This window comes from Ramularia collo-cygni, assembly GCF_900074925.1.
Source record: "Ramularia collo-cygni strain URUG2 genome assembly, contig: RCC_scaffold29, whole genome shotgun sequence".
NCBI lineage: Eukaryota > Fungi > Ascomycota > Dothideomycetes > Mycosphaerellales > Mycosphaerellaceae > Ramularia > Ramularia collo-cygni.
The window spans coordinates 10,512-36,312 of NW_019716283.1; the positions used below are offsets into that span (position 1 = coordinate 10,512).

General features: G+C 48.9%; 4 protein-coding genes and 2 non-coding genes; 3 read left to right on the plus strand and 3 right to left on the minus strand.

The window, feature by feature from the left end:
- Positions 1-5,977: 5,977 nt before the first annotated feature.
- Positions 5,978-9,802, plus strand: RCC_11287 (uncharacterized protein; the record flags this gene model as incomplete). Its single annotated transcript, XM_023776509.1, has 1 exon — positions 5,978-9,802. One exon carries the CDS (start codon positions 5,978-5,980, stop codon positions 9,800-9,802), a length of 3,825 nt encoding a protein of 1,274 aa, XP_023632277.1.
- Positions 9,803-16,707: 6,905 nt separating this feature from the next.
- Positions 16,708-16,839, minus strand: tRNA. One transcript has 2 exons: positions 16,803-16,839; positions 16,708-16,743 (listed from the first exon to the last, which is right to left on the minus strand). It is a non-coding gene; the product is annotated as a tRNA-Ser (tRNA).
- A 1,475-nt stretch (positions 16,840-18,314) lies between these two features.
- tRNA lies at positions 18,315-18,457 on the minus strand. Its single transcript has one exon. It is a non-coding gene (tRNA).
- A 939-nt stretch (positions 18,458-19,396) lies between these two features.
- On the plus strand, positions 19,397-20,711 carry RCC_11288 (probable sorbose reductase SOU1; the record flags this gene model as incomplete). XM_023776510.1 has 5 exons in its annotated part: positions 19,397-19,668; positions 19,719-19,783; positions 19,834-19,935; positions 19,987-20,482; positions 20,531-20,711. The coding sequence occupies 5 exons, from the start codon at positions 19,397-19,399 to the stop codon at positions 20,709-20,711; spliced, it is 1,116 nt and encodes a 371-aa protein (XP_023632278.1).
- Positions 20,712-21,008: 297 nt separating this feature from the next.
- RCC_11289 (uncharacterized protein) lies at positions 21,009-22,349 on the minus strand (the record flags this gene model as incomplete). XM_023776511.1 has 2 exons in its annotated part: positions 21,009-21,816; positions 21,868-22,349. The coding sequence occupies 2 exons, from the start codon at positions 22,347-22,349 to the stop codon at positions 21,009-21,011; spliced, it is 1,290 nt and encodes a 429-aa protein (XP_023632279.1).
- Positions 22,350-23,440: 1,091 nt separating this feature from the next.
- RCC_11290 (uncharacterized protein) lies at positions 23,441-25,491 on the plus strand (the record flags this gene model as incomplete). XM_023776512.1 has 2 exons in its annotated part: positions 23,441-25,228; positions 25,279-25,491. The coding sequence occupies 2 exons, from the start codon at positions 23,441-23,443 to the stop codon at positions 25,489-25,491; spliced, it is 2,001 nt and encodes a 666-aa protein (XP_023632280.1).
- Positions 25,492-25,801: the final 310 nt, after the last annotated feature.

A 25,801-nucleotide genomic window follows, 5' to 3' on the forward strand; every position in this document is an offset into this window, starting at 1 on the left:
AACTCTATAAACTAGTTTAAGAAGGAATTTAGAAAGATCTTTAAGATTAAGGATCTTAGAGAACTATCTAGAATCCTAGGAATAAACATTATAAGAAACAGGAAGCTTAGAACCCTAAAACTAGATTAAAGCTATTATATTTAGGAAAGTCTTTAGAAACTAGGCATTAAGTTAAAATCCTTAAAGCTAACTCTCTTACTAATAGACAATTATAAGGGACTTGTTAAGTTAGGCCTAAATAATAAGAGATGTAGTAAGGAGGAATACTAGATAATAATTAGAACATAGATATAGCTAATAATTATAACAAGACTAGACATTGCCTTTACAATTAGAAAGCTAAGTGCATTTTTAAGTAATCTATCTAAAGCCCACCTAAAAGCTTTAAAGAAAGTCTTAAGGTACTTAAGATTATTTCCTAACCTTAGATTAACCTTTATAAGATCTAGATCTAGATGCTTAATTAGGTACTTAGACTTAGACTTTATAATAGACAAGTTAGATAGGATCTCTATCCTAGGAAATGTGTTTAAGTTGTATAATGCCCTAATTTTATAGATAAGCAAGAAGCAGAAATCTATAGTAACTTCTATAATAGAAGCTAAGTTTATAGCAATAAATGCATATGCAAAATAATTATAGTTCCTTTTAGTATTGCTTAGAGAAATAGGTTAAACTAAGCTTATTAGATTATCTGCTTTTTAACTAACAATTAAAGCAGGAAAGGACATAGCTAAATAGCTTAGGCTAGTTTAACTCTTTAGGGATAACTAAGCCTGCCTTACCCTTATAAAGGATATATATATTTATAAAAGGTTAAAGCATATTAATATTATATACAACTTTATAAGGAGACTTTAGTAGCAAAAGAAGATCTATATAGAATACCTTCTAATAAAAGAAATAGTTGCAGATAGCCTAACTAAACCTCTTACTAGTCTAAACTTCTAGATATATATAAATTATCTTAGCATATAATAAGCATTCTAAAATTTAGCAAAAGCATATAATCGAAGATGTCCGAACAGACATATTCGACTATATAATACTAAGTTAAGGAATTGTACTAAGATAGTAGCTAAGATAGAATTATACTACTAGGCTATAGAACTACCTTTCTACACTTAATAGAATCTTAAAAGATTTAGGGAAATGTATATAGTCTATTCTATCCTAAGTAGGAGTATTAGAAAGTGCAGTTATAGAATAGCTATATATCTAACATAACAGAGAGCTAAGTAGCTACAAGATTATATAACTCTATATAGGGTAAAATCTCTTCTTAGGAGATAGAGACACATCTCTAGATAGACAACTTAATTAACACATTAGTTCCTACTTTTAAGTACTGCCTATCGGAGACAGTAAGCTAGTTAAAGATTAGGATACTCTTTTACTCCACCCCTAAAAATCTGCGAACCTCCGACTAATATTTAACAGTACCTCGTATTATTCGGATAGATAAGGGTAAAGAGACACTCCTTATAGCGTAGGCTTAATACTAATACGTAAGGATTATTCGTAGGCGTAAAGTACGCTTTCGCCGCTGCTTTATATTTAAAATAAGCACTACTAATATCCGTATCGAGGTATAGTAGGGCTAGCTTATACGAGGAAGGTTTAAGGCATAGTATATAAGTATATAGAGCATATTATCTATATATACTTTAGTAACGCTCCCGTTATATTCGAATCTAATTATATAGGTTAGGCTAATTAATCTTAATATTATAGGGCTTCTTTATAATATTAAAGAAGAAGGGGTAGTTTTATAAAGTAAAGAAGGCTAACCGCATTATTATAAAGTATATCTATATACCTATTATACGGAAAGAACTAGCCTTGTTCGTATATATATAGAATAAGCACCCCGTACGAAGACAATCTAATAGACCGCACGTAAGGGGTAGTATACTAAGCTATCGCTATAACTAGGTAGAGAAGGAGGGAAGGCTAAGTATTAGGTATCTAATCGATAAGGCCTACTTTAATAGTCTTATAGAAGCTTGCGTAAAGTAGGATATATTTATACTAGCGAACGCATATAATAGATCTTAAATTATTTGCTAATATATATAAATTCTAAGGAGTATATTCTATAGGAGATACTTAAGCTCTACTTAAGTATTCTAAAAATAAAGGGCTTTCCGCTCGGTCGACTAAGCTCGTATAAGTTTATACTAAGCGTATAAAAGCCGTAGTACTAGATCGTATACGAGAACCTCGTAGAAGAGCTATATAAGGTTCCTAAGGATATACTATATAAGATATTAATTCCTCGCGGCGGTAGGAAGTAGGAAGGATTTTAGGTCGACTTAGAAGATATTATATAAGCGTTTCGCGATTAGTGCGATAATAACCGCTCGCGTAAAGAGCTTAAGGAGRYACTAGAGGGTTTAATTAATAGAGAGCTTTTAAAAGAGGATAACTCGGAAAGTAGTAATAGCGATATATCGGAGGTTAATTATTAGTCGGATAAGTCGGAATAGATTATCGGTATAATAGAATTACGTTGCGTTCTAATACTCTAATAGGACTATATATACCGGGGATATATAGCTAATATNTCGGATAAGTCGGAATAGATTATCGGTATAATAGAATTACGTTGCGTTCTAATACTCTAATAGGACTATATATACCGGGGATATATAGCTAATATGCTTCTATCCCTACTAGTATTAGCGGCCCCGGCTATAATTTCTATAAGAACTCTATAATAACTATATAACAAATTTATGCGCCTATATATTTATATAATACTTATTAAATAGCGTACGCTCTATCCCCCGTCTTTACGTAGTTATATCTATAGAGCGATAAAGGGTTACCCCTTTACTAAAATCCTCCTTTAACTCCCTTCCTATAGACGATATTCCTTCCTTTATACGAACGTATACGACGCTATATTTATAAGTCCGCTTTATACCGATAAGTTTTAAGAAGTAAGTAAAGAAAGTATAGAAGCGTATATACTCTACTTAGCCCTAATTCGACTATATAAAGTATATACTAGATAATAAGAAATATTACTTCTATAGCGATTATAACCTAATACCGCCGGCACCTTCGAATAAACCGATTATACGGGCGATACTRATACCGCTACGGACGAATACGCTATCCTTAAGYACTATACTAATTATTATTAACTCTAATAAAAGCGAGATATTAGACGACAAGGTTCTTAACGGATATATTAGTAGGAGCCTCCTAGATAAAGCGTAGCTTACTAGTATAAAGGCAACCTATATATAATAGATTAAGATCGAAAAGGAAGCGGCAATAAATCTACTAAAGCATAAGTACTATATAGGTAATCTACCCCCTAGCTAACGGTCGAAGGATAGTATTATAAAGGCTATCTCTATAATAGTAACCGTATAAGTTAGGTTTATTATTACGATTATTATTACGAGATACTATATTACCCTAGATAATCTAGATAAGATACTAAAGTAGAGTAGATTAAAGAAAGGTAAGGAGTTCTCTAAGTATACTATATATATTATATACTATTATTGCATTTATCTATACCGCCGTATAATTAATCGCTAATAGGATATAGGAACGCCTAAGGACATCGCGGTACCGGATTATAATATTAAAGATATAGTAGCTACTATTCGTAGCTTCGGTAATAAACCGTATATTACTAAGGAGATAGAATATTCGGATAACACCTATATATATATTACGTAGTCGTATAATAACCGAGATAGGCCTATTTAACCTCTAGATRTAGACTTTAAAGATAGGAAGCTAAGTCGTATCTTCCTAAACGATATTAATATAAAGGGCTAGCTATCTCGAAAGCAATATAAGGTATTTCTTATCTTTAAGAGACGTTCTATATCGTAGCCTACGGATAACCTATTATACGAGGCCGAGGTTAACGCAAATCTTACTAAGGCTACTACTACTCTAAAGAGTAAGAGCTCTTAGAAGAAGAAAAAGAAGATAAAGTAAGAAGTTAAAGTAGAGTTAAAGCTAGTAGTTAAAGTAGAGCCGACCTTAGAAGTATATATACTATCTTTCCGTATAAATATTAGTAGATAAAGTCTAATACTAAATTCGATAGGAAAGTAAAGAGTAGGTTAATACTACTATAGAGTATAATACTACCGATAATAATAACGACGAGTCGCTACCTTCGTTTAGTAAGATATTTATACGTTTCTAGCTTATATAATCGTAAAGATAGCTACTTACTCGATTATAGATTAAGGGAGAGCTAGAAATTAAGGGAGAGCTAGGAACCGAGGAAGTAGAGTAATAATATCCTACYYTAGRAGGTTTAAGCTATAAGCGGACGATCTCGAAGGTTTYRTAATTATCTAARAATAYRAGTAAACTACCYRTAAATTATACGCGTAATYRGTCGAAGCGTYRTTAATCTAAAAGGTTRCGATAAGAATAAAGATAGTAGGTACTTCGTAAGTTTARAGAGGAGTTATTTTTAGTAGTTTCGTTCGTTCCTTTAATAGATATTTATATAGTACTACTTTAATAGTCGTAAACGTATTATACGGGCGTATATCTACTTCTCGATCTATCTACTATATAAAGGGAGTGCCTAATATATAGTTATAAATATAAGCTTTAGATAACTTTACTTCTATAATTAATCTATCGATTAGGACTATATCTATATACTAGATAAAGAGGCTATATCGGAAGCGCCCGTATAATAACTAAAAATTACCGCTAACCTCTTAGAACGGTTATATTCCGAGGTAGCGTAAGTAGTGTACCTTAGTTCTACTAAAAAAAGATTGTTGCAGAGTTGTCGCTAAAAGCGCACCGTAGTTCACCCTTAAAAGGGTGTAGCGCGCGAACGCTTGACCTCACCTTTCGCACTGCCAACCATCGCTGTCACCATGCTTTGTTTGCGTTAATCTTCTCACCACTCAGAGCTTGATGKGAATGTGACGTTGTAAGTCACCGCCGCCGTTGAGTAATACATACAGTATATGCGTTTTAAGTAAGTCTACGAACCCAAGATGATGCCTATCGATCTGACATTGCGCGGTCAGTTCAACTTCGATAGACCGCAGGCCGATAGTGCGGTCTTATCCTGGAACCGGAACCATCCAGTGGAAATGCGGGAGTGATGAAGATTTTGTGCGAACAAGAAAGATATGACATAATGGTAGCGCTTGCCCGACTGGGAGCAGTATCGAGGCGTTCCGAGAGGAGAGGCAAACCTGTTCTGCATGTCAGCGAGAGTGCCTGAGAGGCGGCGAAGAGTGGAATCTCGGAGAAGATCCCTTGCCTGCAAGACTGGCATGGATCACATGCATTCTGCTTTACACTGGTCGTTTGACGTCTCAAGTGAAGCTGGCATGAGTGTGAAAAATCCGGCGGTGATGTCGTTGGCTGTTCTTATCAGCAACTCCCCGCACCGCGCGATTGCGACTACAAAAACTTCGAACTTCAAGGGATCTTCTTCACTCTTTACTGTTTTCGCCTCAGCCATTTTTTTCCATAACCCTCCCCCGATCCCCCTTCCACTTCGTTATTGTGTCTCATAATTGACCACAACTACGTTACCACATTGCGGCCGCTACTTCAAATCACTGTGCCACTCGACCGCACGGCAAACTGCGTCGCGGCAAACAGAGCTGTCGGTATGAGAAACATCAACAAAAGCAGCACCCTCGACTACGCTCCCCATTAACTGCCGGGCCACCCTGCTAGTAGCGAGAGCTCTAGCAGCTCTAACATTATCGACTGTGCAGAGTGTGAGAGCGAGGCTTTGGAATAAATGCAAAAGGTTGAGGGTGTCCTGTTTGAAGAATAATCCTCACATCGACAGCCTTGGCGGCAAACTGCCTCAACCGCCAAATTCGCGACCCCTCCACCAGCCGCGCACCGTCACAACAACAAACATCACTTTTCCACTCAGCCTACAAACATCTCACTGTAGACCATCAACACCAGCACTCGTCACATCACATCCTCATCACATCAAGCGATGACGGACGCACAGCTCGACGATGTGAAGGACATCGACGCCAAACTTGCCAAAGAAGACCTCGCAGTGGAGGAGATCACGAAGGCGACGGAGCTGTTCAAGCTCCATATCCCCCGCAACGATCATTACACCCGCAGCGTGGTGGAGAATACTCGAGAATTGCCCGCGCAGTTCTTCACAGGCGGCCAGAAGTTTCCGACCATCAAGTACGAGGATGGTGATGTGAGGAACCTTAAGGGTCTCACACTTTACATGACGATCAGCGAGATGTCAACTGCTCCCGCCATCAAGATCAAGGCATCATACATGGACAGCACCATCAGCTCGAGCACTCTCGCATCCGCGTCCTTCATCATCCCCTTCACTGGCACCCGTGCTCTCAAGGAGTTCAAGTTCTCTCATCACGGGGAGCTTTACGGTTATGTGTTTGAGATGAGCTTCAACTGCAACGGTGCCTTCAAAGGAAGCGGTGTCGTTGCGCTCGCTGCCTTCAGCGCCGATTTCAGCGCCGAGGATCGGGAAGTCTGGAAGTTTCTTCTCAAAATGACGACCAGCACTTACACCTCGACGCCGATGACTTTGAAGTTCTATCAGCCACATACTAAAGCTATCCGGAAGAAGAAGCCTGAGGATGGCCTTCGCCGCAGGCAGTGGAGTGAGCTCACCAAGGATGAGCAGGACAAGATCATGGCGGACAATGCTGCCGCCAATCAATCTTATGTCCCAGGCATCGCGCAACTCGACAATACCCTCCGTCGGACGTTTGAGCATCTTCCCAACGGCCCGGATACAACACACGTTCCCGAGTCCTTCATGCGCGACCCGTTCTACGCCTTTGCATCTGCGAGCGGCGGCATCAAGGTGCAGGCCGACGAGATGCCGACTCCGTATCAGCTCATGGAGAAGAAGTTCAGTGGTCTTCCAGCTCTCATGTACCCTTTCTTGCCTGTCAACGTCTTCCGCTCGATTGACGAATATCGGGTCAAGATGGGGCAGGCAGTTGAGGGTGAGCATCGGGAGACCAAGTACCAGCTCGAGCAGCTTTGTTCGCCGATGCAGAAGGAAGTTCAGACCACTACACGTGTCAAGACTGAAATGGTACCGAACCCGCATCAGATGCGTCTATTTCACATGGGCGACATTCCTTTCGCCACCATCAAGCTTAGCCCGTTCAAGGTCCTCAACGAGGATGCCAAGGTCCCCATCCGTATTCCTGGCGGCACCAAGGTCAAGCTGACTTGGCACTCGAGGAAGAGCGAGCATCTCCAGGAAGCAAATGGCGTTGTTGTCAGCTTCAATTTCACTCTCAAGGACTACGACCTTGCTGTCTTGCTCACAGATCGCAACACTGCTTCCCTCGGCTCCAACGCCACCGAGACTGCACCGCCCGGCGGCAAGGACAAGTCTACCGGTATGAGCAAGCAATTCGTTCCCGGCAAAGACAACTACATGCCGCATCCGTACGATGTCACCATGACAATCAAGCCAAACGACACGCTGTACAAGCAGAATATGGCAACAATCAACATCATGGGAAGCGATGCAGCAAAGCAGTGGCATCCATTCCTGCTCAACCAGCAGCCCATCGCCGAGCTCGAGGAGAACTTTAATCCCTCCGAGTGCCCACAGGCGAAGCGAGCCAATGTTGCATCATGGAATGCCAAGGTGGATGCTGTCTACGAGCGCATCATGAACTGGAAGCCAGACGGTCAACCAGACTTTAAGTGGAATGCAGAGCAACTCAAGGTGTTGAGTAAAGTGAAGGGTGACACCACGAAGCTCCTCCTAATCTCTGGCCCAGCTGCAACTGGCAAGACAACTGTGCAACAGGTGATGGCATACTATTTCCTGAGCATTGGTCTCGATGTCGTCTTTGACGCGCCCGCCAATACCAACGTTGTAGACTTCATGGAGCGCATGACTGCGAACTTCCCGAGCGTCGAGCCCGTGTGCGCCGCGCCGCGGTCACTCGACTCCAGTCTGAACGATCAGAGCAGGAACGATCAGGTGGAGGCCTTGACACCTGGCGATTTCGCAGATGATGTCACCTTCGATCACCTTGCTTCTATGCGCCATGATGCAGCGAACAAGCATTTCGCGTCCAAGCGATTCAACTTGCAGACGAGGGTCTTTGCCGAGGCCAAGAACCACACCGCTACGCGCCTCACACACAGCTTCAAGTACGGCGAGCCAGAGATCGAGACAGATGTGTACCATAATTTGAGCAGCTGGGGTGATTTGTACGAGGATCGCGCACAGGTCACGGACGAGCAGAAGACTGGCTTTGAGAGTGAGGAGAAGGACGAGGAGCACGATGATTCTCGCGAACCTACAGAGGATTCCTTCAGCATCCCACCATATGATGAGTGCCTTCTACTTTCCGACCGCATCATGGATCCTGCCCTACCCATGCTGCCAGAGGGCTGGTCTTGCAAGGTACACAAGTCTACCAATGAGAAGGTTGCGATCGAGACACTTGTGTACCTTCACACTGATGGTCGCCATTCTACCATGCATCCGTCCACTATTGTCAACAAAGACGAGACCAAGGATGCGTACGACGAGCTTGAGGCATTCATCAAGCGCGCCGCAGCCACGCCCATCAACGATTGGATCGACAAGAAGACTGGACTCAAGGATGATGAGGCGATTAAGAATTTCCACTACGTCTACAAACTCTGCTGCAAGATCAAGCTTGCCCACACTCGCTTTCTCTGCGGTACTTCTGCCTCTGTTTGCAGCAAGCTCGTGAGAACGAACTGTTTCTCTGGCAAGTATGGCGCCAGACCGTCGCTGGGCGTTGTCATCCTCAAGGAGGAGAGTGCCAAGGACACCGAGCCCAACTTTTGGGGATCCATCGTGTACAATTGCTGGGCCAAGCTCGTCGTTTGGGTTGTTGCATTCGGCGACACAAAGCAGCTGGTACCTGTCGTCACTGGATCCAGTGGCATGTACACCACCAGCTACGCGAACGCTCAGCTCAAGAAGTCATACTTCACTCGCGCAATTGAGGAGGGCATGCGCCACTTCGAGCTCGTTGAGCAGTCTCGCATGCACTCTGCCATTGTGCGTATTCCCAACAAGTTCGTTTACGGCGGAAAGCTTAGAACCGCGCCGTGTTGCAACAAGCCACTCGCCAAGTCTCTTCCAAATTGCAACAGAGTTGTTGAGAAGCTTCGGGACATGTTCACCGCATCTGGTAACGAGTATGCCTTGGAAATCAACGAGCGCACTTTGCGAAATCACCACTTCATTGTGCCCGGTTCAGTGTCTATGAACCAGACGACCAGTTCCAGAGTGAATATGGAGCAGGTCATGTTCACAGTCAACACGATCGTACCCGCGATGCGCAAAATCTTCGAGACTGACACGCACGACGCATGCAAGATCATCGTCGGCTACGCCGAGGCTGTTGACCGCATCACAGAGGAGCTCATCAAGATCCGCACAGCAGACAATTCAATCACTCGCAATATGCAGCCCAAAGTTCAGACCATCGACTCTTCCCAGGGTACCGAGGCCAACTGGATCTGCTTCATTCACACCTGCACCGACGCGGAGAAGAAGTCCCAGCTCTTCTTCATGGCTGATAATAATCGCGTCAACGTGGCCCTCACTCGCGCGAAGGACATTCAGACAAGTGTTGGAGGTCCGATGATGGGCAAGGCGTTCGATGATACCGACGTTTCCAAGGTTGCCGACAAGCAACATAGCCCATTGCTCTTGTTGGCGATTAGGCAGCATGGCGCAGATAAAACCAGTTTCCTCGTCACGACCCAGAAGCGCATTCCGAACGACGAGCTGCCAATGCACCTTCGTGAATGATGGCAAGTCTGATCACAACGAATCCAACGACAAAAAGGGCAAGGAGCAGGTGGAACTTGACGGGGACGGCTGGGATGTGAGCAAGCCTGCTGTAGCGGGGGCTGCCGGTGGCGAGGACTCTGTAGATGCTGCCACGGGCACGGCTAGCTAGTAGGATTAGGTATGGACTGCGACGTGAGCAGGTGGGTGCGGTACATTACATGGCGTGAATCACACCGAGTTCAGATAGAATGAAGAAAATGGCTACGATTGATTTTTGTTCGAAAGCGAACATATCCAGTGCGTTTTGACTTTGATATGACTTTGTTTCATTTTCCGTTTTTTACATGTCGAACCGCGCTGCTACCCGCCAATCAAACCATGATGTCTTGACAACCAAATCGGATCCTTCATCTCCATGACTTACCCTCTAATGGGATTACCAATCGTCAACATGAGCCGCCGGCTCCAATTTGCTGTCAGGTGCGGTGCAGCACAGTCCAATTCTTCGAAAGCTGATGTTCAGGCTAAATATTACAACAGGCACCGGAAATCTTGACCCGACCTTCCTCGTCCGGCTGGACGAAGCTGTTTCGGCCCCATCTACTTTACGAGAGACAGAGACAGGGGGAGGTCCATGAGCGAGAGAAGTCCGAAGAGGTGCAAGATTGGTCTCGGAGTCGCAAAGTTGTTCCTCACGAAGTTACCGGCAGCGACTGCGGAGGTGCAGCAAATAATCTTGGAAGTACCGACGATAATCTTACAAGCCCGGGTGTAGAGATTCTTGAAGTCGCTGATGGCCTGTACATCCTTGAAACCGGTTGACTCATCAATCCAGTCAGTGATCTTCTCTTCCGCGCCGCGCTCGATGAACTCCTGAAGCTTGTCCCAAAGATTGAAAGTCTCCGGGCGCGTGTTGATCTTGTCGGGATGAACGTAGAAGACCTTGTCATCGGGGCTGATGTACACAGGAATCGGAACTGCCTCCTTGCCTGAGCTGGTGTCGGGGTCGATGTAGCGCTTGCATGTCCAGCCTGGAGTGAGCCGAGGGACATCGTGATTGGGAAGAGCCTGCCCCTCGGCGAGAGAGAGCTTGATCGCCTTGTCCTTGGACTCGCCATCGTCTTCATCATCGTCATCGCCAGACTCAGCTTGACCGGCGCCGTGACCTGATTTGTGTTCGTCCTTAACGTCATCTTCGTGGTCCGCATCATCCGTCCACTCGCCGTCCTGAGTCATGCCGCGGTTAATGTCGGACTCGTTCAATTTTGCGTCAAAGGAGAACTGATGATCTTGGGTGCGATCCTTGTCTGCTGCAACCTGAAATACGCGCTGGCGGACATGGAACTTGCGAGAGCGAACAAACTTGCGCTTGATTTCCTTGGAATCGAGCTCGGCTGAGAGCTGATTGAAGAGGATCTCGTTCTGGATCTCGCCAATTGTGGGCTCGTCCAGTCCTGCACCCTGACAATCATCACGCAAGCTCAGATCTGCTGAGCTTGGAGCAGCGCAAATGATTTCTGTTGTGTCGAAGTCGCGGTGGAAGCGCGACATGAAGTTGACGATGTTTGTATTCGCGGGTGCATCGTAGATGACCTTGAAGCCGAGGTCCAGGAGAAATTTCATGGTCACCTCTTGCCAAAGCTGTCGATGTGAATATTATGTATCAGGATAAGGCATCCTTAGTCATTTCCAAAATGTCCTGAGCCTCGCTCTCTATAGGCTCGATGATTTGGAGCCCGTTGGAATGCCTGCTACTAGCAGAGTGGCCGTTAATCAATCGAGAGAGCAGTTCAGGGCGCTGCTCTTGTTGATGATTTCTCATATCGACAGCTCTGCCTCTTGCAGCGTCGTCTCACCAGTTGCAGTAGGTCCAGACACAAACTTCATCTTGCCAGTATTCGATCTCATGCTGACAAGAATCTCGAGCTGCTCAGTATTCCAAACGAAGTCTGGCTCACCCACAGGCTTGAAGTTGAAAGCTTTCGGTATGCAGCCTCGACAGTTGCCTCCCGGTCGGATGGAGCGAAGTTGCGATATGTGAATGCGGTGATTGTCTTCACGCCATTCTTCGCAACAAAAGTCTTGTAGCCACGCCCCTCATCAAGAGCTATGTGGCTCAGGATACGATCTAGGATCTCGTGCCGGTTGACTGGTTTTAACGGGCCAGCATAGCGCGGAGCAGTACTGTCCTCGGCGTCATCTTCAGAGAGCAGGATTCCGTCATCGGTTAGAAAGGTGTCAAAGCTGTGAGCAATAGCGGCATTCGGAACAAAATTCTTGTAGCTACGCCCCTCATCAAGGGCGATGTGGCTCAGGATACGATCGAGGATCTCGTACGGATTCGCTAGTTTTAACGGGCCAGCATAGACCGGAGCAGTATTGTCCTCGGCGTCGCCTTCAGAGAGCAGGATTCCATCGTCAGTTAAAAGGGCGTCAGAGCTGTGACGAGAGCGGCAGCTTTGCGTTGCATTGCATTACATCGGTGGATTCGTCCCGTCATCTTCAGAGCTTGCCGAAATGACCGCGGGGAATGACTGCAGATGAGGTTGAGGTGGTGAATAGTCATCCGAGCTGTCTTTGACAACCTTGCGTCTCTTAGAAGACAGACGCCTCGAGGGCTGAGTCGGCATGGATTCATCATGATCATTGCCCTCGTCGGCCGTCACGGGTGTTGATGATCTAGAGCGGAGCCTAGCAGCATACTCAGGTGGCTTGCTTTCGGAGAGCGCATCATCGCAGCTATCTTGCACGACGACGTTATTACATTTTCTTACTTGCTGTGGCCTCGGTCGGAGTGCAAGGAGTAGACGTAGAGTTGTCGGGCTCCTCTCCAGTAGTTGCCAATTCAGACTGAATCGGCGCGTCCGTGGCAGTGAGCTTGGATACAGCCTTGTCAGTGGGAGGGGTGGTGGAATCAGTGATCGAGGCGCCTTCCGATACCACACGGATCACACTGCTGGACGCCATGCCCTCCACTCTCCGCACGCGCAAGGCCTGAGACTTGGCGCGTGCGATCGAGAGGCGAAGTTGAAGAGAGAAACCCCGGGAGGCGAGCTCAGCATCCGAGCAGTCGATGCTCTCCGACCGAATAACTTTGCCGGACGCGTCTTTCATCAAGATCACAGCGCCGGCGAACTGTGCGCGCTTGATGATCTTCTCGTTCGGTGCAGAAGCGACTGATGATGCAGACACTTCGCGCTGGTCACCTGCGAGCTTGATGTATGCACTGAAGTCGAAGCTCTGTTGATGCTCTGCGCGCCTCTTGTCGAGGGTAAGTCGCTTGTTGAGAAGGTGGCAGCGATTCTTGCGCTTGTGGGCGTGGGCGCGACGACGGTTCGTCGAAATTGACAGCTTCCGAGGCAAGCGAACGTGGTCGAGCTGCGCCTTGTCCGCGGGGCTCAAGTTGTCGTACTCGTCGGTAGACATGGTGAGCTTGACTTCCTTTGGGTAGATGCTGCCCTTGAAGCGCTTGCCCTTGTGGTCGTAGGTATGAGTGACCGAGTTCATCTTGGGCATCTTTCGTCAAGATCACAGCGCCGGGGAACTGTGCGCGCTTGATGACCTTCTCTGATGATGCAGACACTTCGCGCTGGTCATGTGCGAGCTTGATGTAGGCACTGAAGTCGAAGCTCTGTTGATGCTCCTCGATAGAGAGCTTGACCTTCTTGATGTCAGGCTTGTCGTGGCGTCATAGATGGCATAAGGCTCGTCATCCTCAGAATCACTCGCCTCATCTTGGCTGCCATTGTGACTAGATTTGTGCTCATCCTTGACGACGTCTTCGTGGTCCGCCTTACGTTGTCCTTCCACCCGCTGTTCCGGCCTTTGTCGCAGTGGGTGTTGGATGCACTGCTGTGTAGAGTAAAGAATTGATGATCGCGATACCTCACACTCTTTGCGGGTGTTCGTAGTCAGAGGGGAAGGCGCAGGGAGCATATGCGCGTGTACTGCGGAGCATATAAAGTGAAGTGAAGTGTATGCCTACCTGTCACCTACCAGTTGGCAGTGAGCAGTTGGCAGCGATAGATTGGGACCGCCTGATCCCGTCAGTGTAGTCATCGGGGTGTAATGGCGGATAAAGGTTGATGATGGACGCGCTGTGAATCTCCGCTTTTTGTTTCAAGCAGTGGGAGTGGGAGCACATGGACAGGTGAGGTGAGTGTGAGGGGAGGAGATGGACCGTGCATTTTGTGAAGCACAAACTTCGTCAACAAGCTTCCACCTTCTTCTTCGACTTAACAAACACCACATCTTCCTCAGATGTGTCTTCTCGTTTCTTCGGTGTATCACGACAACGATAATCGCATCTGCCTCTTGCGCAGGTACTGAAGACTCCGCGCTATTTCGACCGACCACCGCGACAGTCATGGCATTTCAAACGCCGCCGCCGCGGTCACATTGAGGTGATGGCGATGGCGACACAATGATGGCGACACGGTCAATCCATTACTGCTAGCCTTGCCAATCAATCTCTGCATCACTCCAGTGCCGACCTCTCAGCCATCCATTTGCACTGCTGCGGTTAAGGCGTTAGCTGTGCATCGTTGCATCCTTCAAGCTGCCGCAAACCATGGCGCCGTCCGCTCAGCAGTCCAACTCTTGAGAGCATCTTCCATGCTTCCCGCCAAGCTCAGCCAGTGGATAATCTCCCGTCCCCGTCGTGATTGACCCGCTCTCCGCTGGCGAAGAACCTGCTGAGCTGCTTGGATCCGCACTATTCGGTCAAACATCTTCTCGGACGACGAGAGTAACGCCGATTTCGAGAGGCCGGTCAGAGATTGAGGTTGCTTCATCTCCAATTTTGGTCGGTGTGCATTACGAACGCCTGGAGCATCACCACACCAAGTTCTCGATGGTGAAGACTTTCACCCTGATGCCGACACCGATGAGCACAGATTCACCACTGTTTGTGAGAACGCGGGCATCCTCTTGTCTGACCTCATCGAGCGATGCAAGGCGCTTCACGAGTGCGAGACCTTCATAGTCGACCTGTCTTGTTTGATATCAGAAGTCAAGCAATACATCCTCGTCCATTATGGTTACGCTGATGGCGTCGACCTCTGCGGACAACCCCATGGTCTTTGGCCTTGACATATGCGAAATGGTTGTCGACGCCTATCCCTCCTACCTGCCAATCTCGACACTTCCGATCTGCAGGCATTACAACAGGAGTTTGATCATGCACTTGCCCACCCTACTGGCACGCTGACGCTCTCGCAATGCCTCTCACCGCCAGCGTTGCCCAATGACTCGTTGTCACACCAGCAGCAGGGGCTCATTACCCAGCTTGAGAAAACTGTACGCCTAGGTGGCGATCTCACTCAACTTCCTGAAGAGCTCATCCCAAGGATCGTGCGGAGGACGATGAGACTTGGAGGGGACTCGTGGGTTCAAGGACTCAAGGCGGCTGCGAGATGAGTTAGTTTCGGTTGCCGCTTGTACCAGGTATCCAAAATTACATTCAATCAATTCTTTCGCACGGCTCTTATCTCCATGTTTTCATGGTCAATTTTGACAACAGTCAATGGCCGTATGCCTTGCTCACCTTGCTTCCACTTTCTCATTATGACTGAAGCGGTGCGGAGTTTCACGGGTGCAGGTGCAGACAACTTGGAAGCCGTGGGCACAATCGTCGCTGGTAGATGGGGATCGAGCTTGCAACAGGTCACTTGTGTGCGTCGATACATGGCGGAGAAGAGTTGTCTTCTCTTCAACGAATGCTATGTATCACTTTCGTCACATCTTTATTCGTTTGTAAGCACACATTTTTTGCGTCTCGTCGGTTGCTAGTTGCTCGGGTTTGAGAGGAGGCGCACATATACAATCTGAAAGAAGAGGCCTTGGAGTGCACAACAGTTGAAACTGTGCCTGTTATTCTTCAAATCTTGCAGGTTCCGAATCAACGGGGTATGTATACATGAAATGCTGGAGCTGTGCGTTCTACACATACCAAGAGTTGGTGTGACGCATCCTGGCAAAAAAAAACTCATACTTGACTCATTCTGATGGCAGCGACTGCGTTTCGACTGCTAGAGTGATTCCCCAGTCAAAGAAAGCACATCTCTTATGGTCAACGTCTCATTTCTTGTTGGTTTGTTCGATCTCGGCATCATGATGTGTTGTGATACCATCGTCCAAGATTTTCGTCGTTGGGAAAGGAAGTGGTACGAACGGCAAAGGTTCACGTTCTTGGAGCTCTTCAGCCGCGATCAGATGGCTTCTTCTTGGTAGTTTGTGTGATCCTCGCTGTGATCTCAATAGCTTGGGCTTTCCATTGCTTAGATGGTCTCCGGTAGCTATGTTGAGCAGACCTCCGTCCTTTTCCAAACCAGCCCTATACACAGTAGCTACATGAGACATCCGTTGATGATCACCGACGAGAACTCCTATCAGGAGTTTTGTTTACTATCTAGTTGAGGTATACACCATCGCTGTTCACTATGAGCTCGATATTAGCCTATTGTCCTGAGGAAGTTCAGGGGTATTCAACCGAATAAAACGGATCGACGATGGCATCTTCCCTTCTCCTCATATATACTCCGTTGTAGCATCTTCTTACAGAGTCGCTACGTATCGGCTGTCAGGATGAATGAAAGCGTGCCATCGGTATCGAAGTGGGACTCATCGTTCCAGGGCGAATGTACTGTCTTCTGTATATCACACAACATCGCAACCACGCATAACCTGAAGAAGGTGAGTCACTTGGAGCCTGTTCACAGCATTCGATTCGGTTGTATGACGTCGTGCTATTGTACAATTCGCTGGCTGCTACGCAATAATACACGGGGAGGTGTAGGCCCTTTGGTGACTGCTGAACAAAAGGAAACCATGGAATTCATGTTGAGAGAGACGTTTGTAAAGCTTTCAGCTATGATTCTAGAGTGGGGAACGAACAGTAGAACGGCAAAAAGATGATAGATGTGCGACACCTGTGTGATTCGAACACACGCTCCCGAACTGTTGATATATTAGTCACTGTTGATGCCGCATGATTGGAGAGGCTCTTACGGAATTGCCTTAGCAGGGCAACGCGTTAACCACTCCGCCAAAGTGCCTGAGGAAGTAGCTGTGCTATTTGATGGAGATGGGAGGTTCCACAATGTAAATATACCTCAATACAACTTTCCGCCTCCAGATCCTCCTACATGGGCAAACCGTCTAACAATCGATCACATCGATTACCATGCGAATCAGCACTCTTTACTCTACGATTCCCCCTCCAGAGACATCACCATTGATCGTTGGTTGCAACAATAGTGGTTCCGGGAATAAATTTCTGAATGCCAAGACCGGTCAGCCCACCTCCTATTTCCCGGCGGACTTCACCATGACTTCACACTTTGGACGCAACAGCGACATGATCACCGTAGCCTTTTACTCTTCTTGACCAGACATTGAGCGACGGAAGTATCGGGTAAATGCTTGATATACATATATGGTGTTGGACTGTACCTCACGTCTGGATGCTATCTGACTACAACGACGATTGGTCGTCTTTCTTATGTTTAACAAGTACTCAAGAAGAAAACGATGGTTGTAACACGCCATCCAATCTATGTATCTTTGAACCCTTACACATATATGAAGCAATGCACGTCCATCGAAGATCAGGAGCGAACCATGCCAAAATTGCACTCAGAGCGGACTGAAGAACTCCATCAAGGCCTCGTCGACCGTACAGCGAAAGAACACGTACGACCATCATTAGCTGACCTCACTGGCATCCAGCGTATATTTGAGTTCTTCATTACGACATGCGAGGCTGATTGAACCTCACCTGCTTTCGCTTGATGAACCTGTCCCATTCGTATCAGGAGTCCCTCTCTGAAGGAGTCCCTCTCTAGGCTATCCTACTTCGTCGTCGCCAATGGTAGCTGCAGAACGAAGTCCTTTGACTCGCAACACGGCAGTCCAGCTTCAAGTAAGGGCCATAGGAAGCCAGATCGGCCTTGAGGACTCGATCTCCACTACTTTGAAGCTCAATGCTTGAGATTTATTGAGCTCCGGCCTCTTAACTGGCGAGCCGCAGTGTTGAAGTATTGAATCCTTCATTCGCCCTATGGGCCACGACTTGCAGGCTGTGGTACCACGAATCGAACTGCTTCGCGGAAGCCTGTTGATTTCAGCAGATCTTGCATGATGCTGCCACTGTATGTGTAAAAAGAGTCGCACTTCTCTCCATCGTATTTGACTCTCCATAAGGCTGCTGCTGTTTGTGCTTGTAGCCATCTGTTCGTGAGCGTTGTCGTCGACTTACTACAAGGAGAGGCGGCAAGCTTCAAYTTCGGGCTCAAGGCCCTTGGTCTACTCTTCACGTTGCTGTAACCAAGACTCACTACTTTGAAGCTGTCCCCAAAAGCTGGCACTGTGCTCTCTGGACTTGGCTGAAGCTTGAGTGACTTTGCAACGAATCCAATCGTGTCGATATCGCGGGGAGTAAGAGAGGAGCTTAGGGCGTTCTGCAGACCTTGGAGATGCTCTACAACGGCAAAATGAAAGACGAGAGAACACAGCAATAGCAAAAAGATGTCGATGCCTAAGAGATTCGAACTCTTGCTTCCGAAGAAACGCCCTACAACTGCATTAGCAGGGGCGCACCTGTTGTCTCTGTTAGTTTCTGATCACGATTAAGCAGACGAGATCAGTCTACCTTAACCACTCGGYCAAAGCACCAGTCTTGTGAGGATCACGATATGTCACTCCGGAAAAGCAGTCACAGTCATATAGCTCAAGTGGGTCATGCTCCACCTCCTTACGGACACCTGCACCTACAGCGTGTCCAAACACTCTGCCGCCAGCGTCGTGCAGAGCAACAGCGCTTCCCCAACTCATAGCTCTTTTGCGGGATAGTGGTCCAGGGGTATGACAAAGATGGCCAGATCCCAGGTTTCACACTGCTTCCGGATCAGGCCAAATTGTGCAATCGAATATTCATCCACTGGCATTCATCCAAAGATCCGTTCCTTTTAGCCGCCATGAATGACACCTTAGACGGGATCTCAACACTGCAAAAGCCATTGTAAAGATCAACAAAAATGCACAAAATGCCGTGTGTTTGATTGATACGGGACGGCACCCATCTTTATCTCTCCCTCCTTGCAAAAGGTGGAGTCACATGCCCAGCATCGACCAATCGCGGAGCAGCCTCAGCCAGCGTGTCGCTTTGCAGATCGGACCCCGGGGACAGCTCTCCAGAGCAAGCTACCTACGCTACGCTACGCTACGTCAATGGGTTCGCGTGGGCATGTCCAAGCAGCTTGAGCTGGAGATGGAAGCAAAAAGGGTTGAACGATCAGCAGTCAACAAAATGCAAAGCAGCAGTCTGCATTCATCCCTTCAGGAAAGGCACGGCATGACTTGATCATTAATTGCGTGGCAGGCAGTAGAAAGAAGTAGAAGTAGAAAGTGGGCCATTTCATCATCCGCCGGGACCCTTTCGAATTTTCGTGCCAAACACCGTCGTCAGCCCACCGTGCGTGCAGTCTTGACACCGCCATTGTTATAGCAACCCTCGCTCTTGACCATCTACCTTACATTGGAAAGTTGAGCTCCATCGAAATCTCCGCCGACATCCATTCCATCTCATCTCCTTCCTTCTTCATCAAGCACATAATGTTCAAGTCCAACCTGCTCCGGCAGGTCTCCAGAGCTTCTTCCACCGCCGCACGCACACCCACAGCCACCTTCCTCACCAGACCCGCCGCCCGTGGTCTGGCAACCACTCCAATCCGTCGTGACGAAAAGTCCGACGACGAAAAACTCGACAAGCATGATGAATACTCAACCGCAGGCAAACGTGGTGCTTTTGAGCACGAAGGGCAGTTCTCACGAACGGACAACACCATTCGTGTCGAATACCCTGAAGAGGAGGATCTCCCCAGCTCGTAAGCTGCCAATATCACACTTTCACGTCCACAATCTCACACCTGTATAGACAGCCCGTGCAAGGCCGTGGAGGTTTCCATTTCCGACGAACACTGGCCACCTTCAGCTTGGAGGGTAAGAGGACCTCCACCAACAAAGAGAATCTCCATCTGACCACCTTTCAGGACGAAGCGGTGTTGYTACAGGTGGAGCCAGAGGTCTTGGGTTGGTCATGAGCCAGGCGCTTGTCATCAGCGGAGCAGACGTCGCCATTGTCGATCTCAACAGTACGCAACATCCTCACTGCATCCCATCTTCGTGCTGACGCCCCATCACAGAGGAGGAAGGTCAAAGGCAAGCTGATCTCCTCATGGAGACATTCCGCAAGGAGAACCCCGGCGCGGCCAAAGTCCCCAAGGTCACCGCCCATTACTGWGACGTTTCCAGCCCCGAGTCCGTCAACGCTGCAATGGATGAGATCCTGGCTGCACATGGAAAGGTCGACCACCTGGTGACCTCTGCTGGCTTCACCGAGAACTTCGACGCCATCGAGTACCCACACGATCGTATACAGAAGCTATGGGGCGTCAATGTGGACGGAACCTACCTCTGGTCTTGCAAGGTCGCCAAGCACTTGATGGAGCGAAAGTCGGCGGGCAGCGTGGTCATGATTGGCAGCATGTCTGGTGCGATCGTCAACGTTCCACAGCCACAGGCTCCATACAACGCCGCCAAGGCTGCCGTGAGACATCTCGCAAGCTCTCTTGCGGTTGAGTGGGCTCACGCTGGCATTCGTGTGAACTGCATCTCCCCTGGATACATGCTCACTGCTCTGTAAGTTGTTGAAGAGACATGACAACGCTCACCACTGACAATTCTCAGCACAAAGAAGATTCTGGACGACAACCCCGAGCTGGCTGCCAAGTGGACGAGCCTGATTCCTCAGGGTAAGATGGGCCGCCCAGAAGACCTGATGGGAGCAGTCACCTTCCTCCTCAGCGACGCCGCCGGATACGTGACTGGAGCCGATCTCCGTGTTGACGGTGGTTACACCGTCACTTAAAAAGCCTTGCAGATTTGATTGTTGAAATCCTTCCTGCGAGATAGGCGTACAACCAGCATAGACGCCGCGGCGACCGGATAAGAGGCAGAGCGGCGTGGCGCAATCGGGCGTTGATGAAGCATTGCGAATTCATGATTGGACAAGTTCGGCGATGTAGAGGGTGTAAGATTTGGAAAGGAATGGCCTTCCTTGTGAGGACGTGGTGGGATGGATGTACGGAGGACTGGATGGATTTGATAGATTCAGCATTCATTCACTCAATCAACTCGGCATCCATAAGCTCGACTTTCGTTGCTGTCACAGTTGCAGTTGGTCCAGACCTTTGGCTAGGGTGGCAACATCTTGTCCCTCCCCAAATCCAACACCCTCGCAACTTCCTTCAGAATCGAACTTGACGCCCAGGACCATTTTCGCTACCCACTCTGCAGTCCTCGCATGCAAACTTGGTTCACGCAATGGACCATCAGCAACTTCCATATTCCTTCCAGGGTATACCTCACTTTTCCCACTCGCGAGAGCTTGAAAGATTACAAGCTGGTCCCGCATGTGCTCGTCCACGAAAGTCCCAGACCGCCCCTCATCAGCTAGCTCAGCCGTCACCCGCTTGACCATCTCACTTGCAGTGCGATCAAGCGAAGAGATCTTCTTATCGTACAGCCAATCTCTAGCAAGGGTGTATTCTTGCAAAGTGGAAGATGCTCCGTTCGAGGACACAGTGGCAACCAGAATAAAGTAGAATCGCTTCGCATGAAGACTGCCTTCGCAGGTTATRGAGAGGTTTGATGATGTTGCTGTAAAGTCTGTTGAGAAGTTCTGCTGAATGGCAGGTAGGAGGGTTGAACGGAAGTGATCGTGGCAGGTTGTCGGAGCGATGATTACGGCTCGAAGGTGTGATGGTTGGCACGGATTGTAAGACATCGTATGGTCGGGTCTGTACTTGAACGATGAGAGAGTACGTGTTCGCCGTGGAGGGATCTCCAGAGTGAAGTTTCCRATACTCGATCCACCTTGTGACCATCCTCGCTTGCCTAGAGAGGCTTTAATATCTGGGAATCCGATTCGGTGGAGAGTAGGAAGAAGCACATGCTTGATGTATTCAAAGGAGCTTAAACAGCATTAGTGTGCTTTCCAACATTTCCTCATCAGGACAACTCACGGCGACCCTGAGACATTAGTTCCGCCGCTAATCCTCAAGTGAATCGGGACATGTGAAGGGAGATTGGAAAACAAGATAAAAGGTAATACGGCCTGTAATGCCAGTCCAGTACTGCCAGCCGTACCAATGTCTAGCGATGTCTGATATATGTGGCTCCCATCTTTCGATGCACATTCCGTAAAGGCGGGCGAGACAACACCCTCAAGCTTTCCCGGGCTGAATAGAAGCGTCTTGCTGCCCTTCTCTGCACCCGAAATGTTTGCATTACTCGCTTTGGCTAGCCAGTTGACACAAGCGAGGTGTTGAGCTTTGAGACCTCCACCGCCGGCACGGTTGCCGCGCACATTTTCGATCTGTATCGGCTTGCTTGTGAGTGCTGAAAGGCAAATGGCGATTCTGATCAGCTGTCCGCCGCCTTCAAGGTGCCTGCCGTCCAGTACAAGCGGTTCTTGTGTTGCGACCTTCGTTTTGTTCTTGGCCATTTCAGACTGTACATGAGAGATGATGCCTGTTTTGTTTCGCCACGGCTGAGCATGAAGATGAAGAGAGGAAGAAGATGTCTGTGACTCAGCCTTCAGGCAACCTGCCACTCCGACCGACCGTCACCCGTTTCGTACACCGCAGAAACATTATGCATAGCCTACCTAGTACTAGTACCAACTTACAGTACAGTGCGCTTGATTCCTTCAGAGGTCAAGTATGTCGGTGCTCACTCGTCGCCCAGCGCTGTGTTGCAACGACAGCCTTCGTCTTCTGCGGGTGGCTGGAGGGAGTGTATTATAGCAGAAGAATGAGGATGARACGAGACCTTCCTGCAGACGAGCGCATGACGAAGTGAAGTGCATCATCAAACCACCTGCCGGGCAGAGGTTGGGCGTTGAGTCTGTGCCGATACGGTGCGCGCGCCCATCCCTGCCATGGGCACCCACGCGGCAGGAGCCCAAACGCCAAAACGATGCTGTTCCCGCCGACCCGAACCTTGCCGATGGCAGCAGAATGGTGAACAGCAGGCGAGCATGCCTGATGAGCCGGGATGGAGCATGCTGCAAATGCACAAATGAGATGCCCACGCTACAGCAGAGCAGCACGGCAAACAAGTTGATGAAGATTGGAGATCAATGAGGGCCGCGAGTGATGTCAGGCCGCAGGTTGTTCCCCCCACCACAGGTCCTTGTTCAGGTTCAATCATATTCCAAGCCTCTCGCGGTAGGGACGGCCTGCCTTGCCGGTGCCAGAGGCAGGAAGCAGCATTCATACTACAGAGAAGAGCGCACACGACCCAAAATATCTTACCTCCTCGACCTCGCAGGCTGTCCTCCACACATACATGTCAGTGTCRCTGTCAGCAGCTGTCTCGGCGGGCTGAAACGAGGTGAACGTCTTGCTCATCTGACGCACACCGCCCGCTACTGCCACTCCCACACACTCTCTCTGCAGTGCGACTGCCTCCCATAGCGCTGGTGTCGCTTCACTGCTGCTGCTGCTGCGTATCAAACATCTCATAACATCAACATTGTCAGCCCAACATCACTCCAGCACCAGCACGCACGCACCCGGCGTTGGCTGACTCAGAATGTCTCGGCGGGATGAACAGAGCGACATTTATCGCCGCCCACGCCGCGACCGGAACTTCGACGACGAGCTGGAGGTGGATATAACCCGCCAACGCTATCCAGAGCGCCGAGCGGAGACTCTCGTCAAGGACAGAGAGAGTACAGTGAGTCGCGGCCCACGCCAGCCTGACTTCCTCCGTGAAGACTATGGCAAGACGACCGCGGGGCAGCTGGTTGTGCGGGAGGAAATCCGAGATGAGGATATATATCACCGCCGTTCGCCCGCTCCACGCTCTCGTCCGGCCCCAGAACGGATAGAGAAGATCGTGTTCGAAGAGCGTGAGCGCGGTCCGCCCTATCCGCGAAGCCAGCGGAGTGATGCTGGCGATCGAGAAGAAGTCATCTACCGCGAACGCACCCGCTCCCGGCCCCCACCACGCGAGCCTCCACGTGAGGAGCGAGAGGAGATTGACATCACCATTCGTGAGCGAGAGCGAGAGAAGAGTCGGCCACCACCCCCTCCCAGCGAAGCACCTGTCGAGGAGATCCGGTTCAGACGTGGTGGAGGTCCGCCTCGAACGGTGGAGCGAACCGAGGTTGAAATCCGCGAGTCACACTCACCAGCACCACGGCCTTCACGTGTAGTTGAACGAGAGGAGATTGATATCCGTGAGGTACGCTCTCCACCGGGCAGAGGCCGTGATAGCTACAGAGAGGAGATCAAGATCCGTGAGAGTAGTGCCCCGGCGCCCAGGCCACGATCTCCTAGCCAGGGCGCGCTGGTTGCGCGAAAGGATGAGGAATGGATCGTCCGAAGACCACGTCGGTCTCCTCCACGTGACTACGAGAAGGAGGAGATTATCATCAGAAGAAGAGAAAAGACTCCAGAGCCCGAACCCGAACCTGAACCTGAACCCGAGCCAGAGCCCGAGCCAGAGCCTGAACCAGCGCCGCCTCCACCAGAGCCGAAATATCTGCCACCCATTATCCAGGAGATAATCACGCATCACAGACATATTGACCACCCGATTGAACGCGCGAAGGAGGAAGAACCACCCAAGGAAGTGAAGGAGGAGAAGAAACCAGAAAAGAAGCCAGAAAAGAGAGAGGAGCACCTCGAGCTGGAGATTCGACGCAAAGGCACGCGGAATGGCAAGGCTTACGAGGAGGACTTCACCTTTGAGAAGGACTGGTATGACACGGAGGATGAGGAGGAGGAAATCCGACCAAGCAAGCGCTCTCAAAGCATTGCTCCTCGCGCACCATCACAGGCACCCGTGCGGAGACGGTATGAGGATGAGTACGACGACGAGATCGCGGCGGAAGCCGACTACTACAACAGCAAGATAGCTTCTCGGGCGTACCCTGGAGAGGCTTATAATGGCGCGACCAAGGATTGGGCTCTTGTCGATGTTCCTCCAGGCACCGAGCGTGTGCGCATGGATGGTGTTGGTGGTGGCCGACAGGAGATCACCTGGCAGCGCTACAATGGCGAGAGGCGCGGTCGTTTTGTTTCTGGCGACCGTGCATACGAAGCTGAGTTTGGCAATGGTTATGCGCCGTCCCCGCAGCCTCAGCTTCCGCCAGCGCCAGCCCCTCCTCCTCCTCCGCCAGAGCCGACTCGCGAGATCAAGGAGGAAATTAAGATTACCAAAACGCGAAAGGAATCCCAACCACCGCCGCGCAAGCGGGACCGGATGTGGACTGAAGTCACCAAAGACCTAGTGATCAAGGAGGCCATCGATGAGCAGGGATATGAGTACGAGGAGACCGATGGTCACTTCTACAWCATTGAGTATCTTCGCTACGTGAGTTGACGAGAACCGATTATTTCCGGATACTGCTAACATCAAAACAGGAAGATGTACTACGTTTGGTGGAGATCACCGAGGACATCAAACGTGAACGTCGCGAGCGTATTCGGGAACTGCAATGGGAGCGGGACGAGATTGAGCGTCTGCCCAAGATGCTGCCTCCACCACCGGTTCCAGCTCCTCCCCGGTCCAAGTACGATGAGCGCATCTACGAACGCGACTATATCTACGACAGGGACGTTCGTAGATACCGCTGAAGTGGATTAATGGTATGTTTAGGTGGTCTGCGCTTGGGTTGTGCGCGTACAAAGCGAAGGAACATGCACTATGTGGATGGCGAACATGATATTGTTTTTGGGAATTGAGCGATAGAAGCATCAGGCTGAAGAGTGCCACATTCAGCACGAAAGTAACGACAAGCATGGATATGGCGGAGAAGCGAGCGTAACGTAGCATTTCTTCGRGGTGCTGTTGTATCGTCCAGCAGTACCAGGTAGCAGCGAGCGAGTATTGAGGATTGTTCATTGAGCTGTACTGAAGATTCCAGGCTGTTCATTAAGCCGTCAC